General features: G+C 37.9%; 1 protein-coding gene across 1 annotated transcript; it reads left to right on the forward strand.

The window, feature by feature from the left end:
• The first annotated feature begins 226 nt into the window (after positions 1–226).
• Positions 227–1,249, forward strand: LOC129251199 (uncharacterized). Its single transcript, XM_054890560.1, has one exon. The coding sequence runs from the start codon at positions 227–229 to the stop codon at positions 1,247–1,249; it is 1,023 nt and encodes a 340-aa protein (XP_054746535.1).
• Positions 1,250–9,130: the final 7,881 nt, after the last annotated feature.

Below are 9,130 nucleotides of genomic sequence, written 5' to 3' on the forward strand. Positions count from 1 at the left end.
CCCTATTGGAATATTGAGTTAAAAAAATATTTGGTAAGTAGATTGAGAAGTGTAGAGTGAGATAAAGTGCTCTCCAAGTTTTTTTTTATGTACATTGTGCCACTGTGTGCTTCACGCTGCAACCGTCTACAGGAGGCCGTATGCAGTGCGTTCAAAAAAAATGTTCAGTTATTTTGAACTTCAAGTTCACATATTATGCTGATTTATATTTTTTATCACTAGAAAAATGTCGCGGTGGGGACGCAAACGCAAATACGACTTGTCGAAGATGTCAGATGAGGAGTTCAACGACTTTATGGACTTTCGCGAAAACAGTGATGAGGAAATTGAAGGCGATGATTTCGATAGTGACAACGACGTGAATGACCCAGATTTTGTGGTCCCCAATCAAAATGATTCCTTTCTACAAGAAACAGCAAACAACATTTCTGTATCTGATCTTTCTCTTTCCCGCGGAATTTATTCGCTTGGAACTTTTCGAGCCAACCGTGTGAAAAACTGTAAACTATCTGCCGATGAACAGCTAGTGGTGAAAAAAGCTCCTCGTGGCTATTTGGAGGATTTCGTTGCCACCGCATTTGGAGTAGATATTTCTACAGTTGTTTGGAAGGACAGCAAACCAGTTCGTTTAGCGTCAACGTATGCAGATGTGCAGCCATTTAACTCGAATAATCCGAGCGACCGAAACACATTGTCCCGTCGCTATAACCGCAATAGAAAACAGTATGAATATATGAGCTGTCCAAACATTGTCAAAGAATACAACCGGCACATGGGCGGAGTGGACTTGATGGACAGTCTAATTGGTCACTACAAAATTCGCAAGAAAACTCGTAAATGGCCATCTCGTATATTTCACCATGTTATCGACTTGGCAATAGTGAATGCTTTCGTTTTATACCATCGTATCAATCGTGAAAAATGTCAGCGTGTCGAGCTTCCACGATTTTGGGAAGAAATCGCTGAAACTCTCCTGCTCATATCGGAAACGAAAAAATTTCGTCGCCCCACTACTGCAGAAAAACAAGCCGAAGAAGTACCAAATGGAAGCATGTTACTGTACCTACCACCACCCAATATAAGGTATGATTGTCTCAATCATTGGCCAAATTTCTGCGATAAAAGTAGTAAACTTCAATGTCGTAACAAGCCATGTAAATCGGAGACTCAAGTTTATTGCGAAAAATGCAACATACCACTTTGCATGTCTGTCAAAAAATCATGTTTTAAGGAATTTCATGCTGAATAAAGGACATTTTTGAAGATATGGTGGGAAGTTATTTCTAAGTAAATGTATATGTACATATATTCGTTCTTCTTGGACTTTGAACCAAACTTAACAATTTGTATACTATTTTATATGTTACTTTAATTTTTATAAATAAACGTTTTCTGTTTACTTGTTTAAGTGGTATTGTATTTTTAGTAATTTTTTTTAAGCTACCTGCATAAGACCGTCCAGAGGCGGGGTGCTAATTTCCAGGGCCACAGAGCGAATTCGGGTCGTACAAATAAAAATAATATTATATTTATGTTTTATGGCCTCTAATTAGTACAAAACATAATTTTATTATAAAAAATCTTTTCTATGCACTAGAGGGTTAAATCACAGCTCAGAGGAGGCCAGTTGATATCGGAATTTCGGCTGATTATTCGGTTTTCAAAAACGGTAGCCAAAAGTTCGAGTGTAACTTTGGCAGTGTGACAAGTTGCACCGTCCTGTTGAAACCAAATGTCGTCCATCTCATCCTCTTCAATTTTTGGAAACAAAAACTCGTTGAGCATGTCACGGTAATGCTCGCCATTTACTGTAACCGCGGCTCCTCGCTCATTTTCGAAAAAAATGGCCCGATGATGCCGCCAGACCAAAAACCGCACCAAACTCGTTGTGTATGCATTTGCTTCTCTAGAGTAACGTGTGGATTTTTTGAGCCCCAAATCCGACAATTTTGCTTATTCATGTAGCCACCGATGTGAAAATCAGAAAAGAAGAAGAAGACTCACCATTTTGAAATAGGTTTTCAATATTTCCCAATTTTGTTCAAGCGTATAGCGTCCCATTTCGTAAAGTCAAACCTTTAAGTAAATTATGAACACATTTGACATGTCATTTGTGTTACCATTCTCAAAAAAATAGGTGGTTCAAAAAGCAAACGCTATATGGCCCACCCTGTATTTATAGTCAGACAAAAAAGTTGAAACATATACCAATGGATAGCATATGTGGAGACGGATTGTAACTACAATGTATTAAAATAGATTCATAAGTGAACAGGTGCAGGTAAAATCAATCACTCTATTTTAGTGTGTTAGAGCGGGAGAAATATATTTTTAAATATATTATATAGTCGCACTGTAATGGCAACAGAGTTGTTTGTTAGAAAATTGCTATATATTATACAGTAGGTTCTGTTTTTATGCGGTAGATACGTTCCGCAAGAAACAGCATAAAAAAAAAAAACAGCATAAAAAAAGCTACTAGTTCTATAGTAAAACTATAGATACGTTTCAAATGCTAAAACCGCATAAATCTGAAATAATGTAATAAAATCGCATAAAAAAGGGCACTAGTCCCATATTATAACTATAGATACGTTCCATAGGCCGCATGAATCTGTGATGAGTTTTTGCTTAGCTGGTTTAGAATCTTGTTTATATGTACAATTCCCGATAGGTCGACATGCATTTTGTAATTTAAAAAAAAAACCGCACTATTTCAAAACCGCATAAAAAAAAGCCGCATAAAAACAGAACCTACTGTATATTATGTACATATATAATCGCATAATAGAATAGTGTGAAGATGAAATACAAAACAATATTGCTGTGTATATACATACATCCTATATAGACGTTCTGCAGAGAACGTTAAATATAGAGAAGTCTCAATGACAGGAACGTATGAAATTTCGAGGGGTACTCGTTTTGCGCGCGTGGTACACCACAGCCACATTTTTCACCAAAAGTTAACAGTAAAGGGCTGAATTATGTAAATTTAGCAGCAGTCGATAAGAATTTCTTGGTGATTAGAAGCAAAGAATGTTAGGTAGCTTTTTAATATGACCTATATATTTGAATTTTCCAAATCATCCAAAATTATATACATATGTTATGTCTGTCTGTCTGGTGTCTGTAGAACTTTGTTGAATCCCTTCAACTGAATCAAAATCCTCTATAGAAAACGCTTCATTACCAGACGCACAGGAAGATGGAATATGCATATGTAAATTTGTGAATTTATATACATATGCGCATATGTATATGCTGTGTGTATGTATGCTCACTAGCGACAGCTCAAAATAAAACGGTAAACTTCTGAAGAAACCCAGCGCGCATTCATAGGCACAGCATTGTATGTACAGTAACCTTGAAATGATTACAGGCATCTTCAAATGCTCTGATTTCAGAGTAAGTTTCTAACTTTGCAGATATATGCATATGTTTTGTGCACTTTTTATCAATTGAAAAACTACATACGTAAAGTAATCTACTAATTAATATAACTATTTGCCTACTATCAGTTAACATAAAATAATTGTTTCCAAATTTTCTCTTAGTATTAAAATGTTCGAATCAGACCTTTTTTTAAGCTACTTGTTTTCTTCTGCAACTTACTGTATGCTCATGCGCGCACTTGACGCCCAGCAGCTGCGGCTGTCGAGCATTTAGAAACACATATTTACATACATATATTTTTGCATACATATGTACGATGCCATGGGCACTCGACTTGACAAAAATTGAAGATTTATCAAATATTGGCAAATAATTCTACGCGTAATATTCCAATATTGACTATTTTCGAATGGTCGAGAAAATTGGCATATGGGCGGCTCGTTTTATGAATGAAAGTACTTGCTCTTAGAACTATGAGCTCGAATTTATCAATGAATTTTTTGATGATGAGTTTTTGTTGTACAGTACAATAGTTGAAACTGTTCGGCGCCGCCGCGACTATTCAGCGCTATGGCAACTAAAATGATGGCCGCTACGCCTTCGTCTATGACTGCATTTTGTTCCTGTAGTCACTAGGCATAGAATTTTAGCTTTGAACGACATACGCATTTTGAGGAATAAAGTGAGTGCCTTGTGTGTGCGGTTGTATGTACATGCATATGGTATATTAATAAGCATTGTTTTGCTTGAATTCAATTCACATATTTATATATGCATATGCCATCTTCCTGTGTGCTTGGTAATGAAGCGTTTTGTATACAGAATTTTTTGATTTGTTTGAAGGGATATGGGCACCAAGTGTACATACGCACATACAAATATGTACATGAGTATTCAAAAGAAATTTGTTTTAGCATTTGTGAGGCAGGAATTTGATCATTAGGTTATTTACATGAACATCAGTCATCGACTGGCATTCGTCGCATTCGGTTGTGTCTATCGCTTTCAGTTTGACTACAGTACGAGTTCGTTGCGTTTTTGCATCCCACCTTATTCTCTTTTGTGTTTTGTTTTTGCTTTTTCGCGTGTGAAAAAAAAAACAATAGTTAACTGCTGCGGTAAGAAAAACAATAATTATGTCTCCCGCACTCGGGGACAACAGGTTTGCTGCTCTAGCAGCAAGCCCCCACCGTAAACGAAAAAAAGCACAAACAATTACAAAGGACCTGTTTCCAACACTACCTTGTTTAAAAAAAGAAAATCCGAAATATGTAATTGCAAGTACAATGGACTCTTCCAAGCCACTTAACGCCTTTTCTTGTTTTTTGGTTCATAAAGCGTTGAAGCATATCAGCGCCGATATTCTCAATATCTCTGAATTAAGAGACGGAAATTTATTATTATTTGTAAAAAACTCGAACATCGCTAACAAATTTATTCAAACAAAAAACCTTGCCGGTATCTGCCCCGTAAAATTTGAGTTACACAAGAACCTCAACTCGTCCAAAGGCACAATTTATGCTCCCTGTTTGAACTATGTTAATGAAGACGAAATAGTGGAGAACTTAAAAGAACAGGGTGTTACATCAGCATACAAGTTCCCTAAATATGTTGAAGGCAAGCCAACTCCTTCCGGAGTAGTCTTACTCACTTTCGATCGCTATCACTTACCTGAGGAAATCGAAGTATCGTGGTATACAGCAAAGGTGAAACAATATTACCCCAACCCAATGCGGTGTAAGAGTTGTCAAAAACTCGGTCACACGCTCAAACGATGTGATAAAACACCAGTATGTGTCACCTGCGCATACCCCCCTCACGCTGAAACCCCTTGTGCCCGCACCCTATGTGCAAACTGTTCAGGTGCCCACCCCTCCTCAAGCAAAACATGCCCAAAATTTATGCAAATGAGAGAAATCATTACAATAAAAACAGACAGAAAGTGCACTATTCGTGAAGCAATAAACATACATAAACAGCAAATACCAAAAAAAATAAACGAAAATTCTACCTCTTTCTCTGAAATGGTACAACAACCACAAAATATGCAAAAAGTCAATAGCCTTATTAATAACACCACAGTTAACCCAAACTCAAATACATATAGCAACAATAACAACCCCACTTCAAATATATCCACAAACAATACAATAAAAAAACCCGATAATTCAATAACAAACAACAATGCAATCATTAACAGCACGCCTGAACCAAACGCCACCAACATAGCAGCACCGAACTCAACCTGTAGTCAAACGGCAACCAGAATGTTAGTTGAAGACTTCATCTCCCAAATATATTCCCCTTCTCATAACATATTTTCACTCCCTACTCTTCTTACAAACCCTTCCCACTCCAACCTCCCCACCAACTCTTCCCAATCTTCTCTTACTTCAAACCCTTCTCAGCCCGATATTCATACCAACTCCTCTCAATTCTCTCCCACTTCAAACTCTTCCCAACCCAACCTTTTCCCTTTTACTGCTACAACCTCTCTCCCAACAACTAACTCTTCCGATACACAGTAAAACATGAAGATATTACAATGGAATATCAACGGTCTCATTAATAATTTTCCTGATCTTAATATACTAATAAACGAGTTTTCTCCTGAAATTATTTGCCTACAAGAAACGCATATTCCACATAATAAATATTCCACATAAATTACAATAGTCCAAACAACAACACTTGCAAACAAGGTGTTGCCCTATTGGTAAAAAAATCCCTTTTTTACAAATTCATCCCTATAGTATCTGATATTCAATCTCTAGCAATTGAAGTAGATGTAGGCTTCAAAATTACTGTGATTTCATGTTATATCCCACCTCACCAAGTTTTTAGCAGCAAAGACCTAATCCTCATTCTAAACTCTTTTTCCACGCCTTTGATCCTATTGGGTGATTTTAATGGATGGAGTCCCCTTTGGGGATCATCCTCCACCAACAACAGAGGAAGAATTATTGAAGACGTTGTTCTCGCAAAAAACCTCATCATCCTTAACGATTGTTCCCCGACCCACTTTTCCACCCACAAGACTTTCTCCCACCCTGACATTTCCCTCGCCTCCGCATCCATAGCACCAAGATTAACAACTAAAACATTAGATGACTTACACAATAGTGATCATTTCCCCATAATAACTTCCGTTTCTTTACCACAAAGTTTTCAAGTTAAGCCTAAGCCAAAATTCAATACGGAAAAGGCGAACTGGGAAGCTTTCAGTACTACACTGGTATCCTTAGCACACAACATACCAGTCTCTGCCAACGTAAATAAAGAAGCTGCGGCAATCAAATCTCTCATTCGGTCAGCTGCCAACGTTTCAATTCCCCAGATCAGTACTAAAAAATATACAGCCAGACTTCCGTACTGGTCCAACTTGCTTTCCATCCTAAGGAAAAATAAGCAGTCCTCATGGACTCAATTTAAAAGAAACAGGACGGACGAGAACTTCATTGCGTATAAGAGACACAATGCCCTATTCCGGCGTGAGTTGAAGTCTTGCAAAAGACAAGCACTTGAAACTCTCACAGCTAAAATTACACCACAGTCCAACCCAAAAAAAATTTGGGCTGACATAAGAACTCTCACTGCCTCTTCCCAACCTAACCATATCCCATTTATTCATCTCCCAGTAGGGCCAGTTTATTCCTCACAAGAGATAGCTGAAAAATTCGCAGGCACCTGGTCAAACTACTCCCACTGCCTCTTCCCAACCTAACCATATCCCATTTATTCATCTCCCAGTAGGGCCAGTTTATTCCTCACAAGAGATAGCTGAAAAATTCGCAGGCACCTGGTCAAACTACTCCCACAGCTCAAACTTCCACCCCGACTTCAAGAGAAGAAAAGACAATATAAGCGCCTTTAAATACCATAACCCCTCCCCCTCCTCCGACAGTGTAGCAATAGATTCACCATTCACAATAGAAGAATACGATTTAACGCTTTCTTCTCTGAAGGGTAAGACTCCCGGTGGTGATAGAATTAACTACGCGATACTAAAAAATATTCCTTCCTTCTTAAAATCCCGACTCGTTAACCTATACAACTCAATATATAGTCAAGGATCATTCCCTCAAGCGTGGAAAACTGCCGCAATTATCCCCATCCCCAAACCTAATAAACCCAACTCCCTCATATCTAGTTATAGACCTATATCCCTTCTCCCTTGCATGTCAAAAGTTCTAGAGAAAATGATTTCCCGGCGAATCATCTGGTTTGCCCAAAAAAATAACCTACTTAGCCCACACCAGTTTGCGTTTCAAAAAGGACTTAGTGTAATAGATCCACTTCTAATACTTGAACATTTCGCTAACTCAGCACTTGCCGATAGAAACCATGTATCTGTGCTTAGCTTAGATTTTGAAAAGGCATACGATCGAATAGGCTCTCACAATGTATTGGAAGAGCTAAATCGTTGGAAGATTGGAGAAAAAATGTATAATACTATCAAATCGTACCTATGCAATCGCAAATTTTATGTTCGTGCTAACAACCATAAATCCCAAATCCTTCCCCTCTTTAATGGCATTCCTCAAGGATCACCTCTATCTGTCATTTTGTTCATCATAGTTTTTAATGAAGTTAACTCTATAATATCCAAACATCTGCATGTCGAACATTTCATTTACGCAGATGATGTGGTAATTTTTTCAAATACCAAAAATTTAGCAGAAGTTAAAAGTACATTTAGCAGTATCCTTGTGGACCTCGAAGTTTGGGCACAAGCTTCAGGAGCCAGTATTTCTATGAATAAAAGTTCTACATTCCATATATGTCGCAAGCATAAATGCATATTCCCACCTATATCCTTCTCCAATACCATAATCCCCCACACCAACACACTTAAAATATTAGGCATTATCTTTGATAAGCGACTAACTTATAAGCAACATTGTGAATACGTTAGGTTAAGCCTATTATCTAGACTAAACATAGTTAAATACTTATCCTCAAAGCACTGTTTGATACATACAAGTACATTATTAAGTATCACTAGGTCTCTAATCTTATCTAAAATTGACTTCGGTCTGGTTATATACGGACACTGCGCTAAAACTCATCTAAAGCGCCTAGAAGCACCTTACCATGCTGCAGTCAGGAGAAGCATCAGAGCCTTCCCCACCTCCCCCATAAACGTTACCTTAGCGGAAGCTGGACTTCCCACCATCTCGGAAAGAGTGGCCAACAATACAAGGACAAGTATTTTGAAGATAATTCAATGTAGAAACAGACTTTTATTAAAACACATCAACTCGAGTACTCAAAAATTAAACAGAAAGAGCCGGGAATCAACAATCTCCATCATTCTAAAAGAAGCCGAAAAACTGGATATCATTGCTCAGCCAGTACTTGTGGAACCTGCAATACATCCACCGTGGGTCGTTCCCAACTCGATGATATTGAACAATCTATCCAAACATTTAAAAGATTCGACTAATACAAACGAATACAACCAGATTTTTCTCGAAACCATTTCCCCATTAAAGAAAGATTGGGAGATCATTTTTACCGACGGATCAAAAACCGACACCTGCACATCATTTGCAGTGACAAACGCAAAAGGTGTTACCATCTATGCCGGAATTTTGCCAAGATGCACTTCAATATTTACAGCTGAAGCAGCTGCGATACTTGAAGCAGTAATCTTTGCCTCCCAGAAATGTAGCAAGCACTTAATTTGCACCGATAGCAAATCCTCAATCGAAGCTATCTTAAACCCCACAAA

The sequence above is a fragment of the Anastrepha obliqua genome, unplaced genomic scaffold, assembly GCF_027943255.1.
Source record: "Anastrepha obliqua isolate idAnaObli1 unplaced genomic scaffold, idAnaObli1_1.0 ptg000009l, whole genome shotgun sequence".
Taxonomy (NCBI): domain Eukaryota; kingdom Metazoa; phylum Arthropoda; class Insecta; order Diptera; family Tephritidae; genus Anastrepha; species Anastrepha obliqua.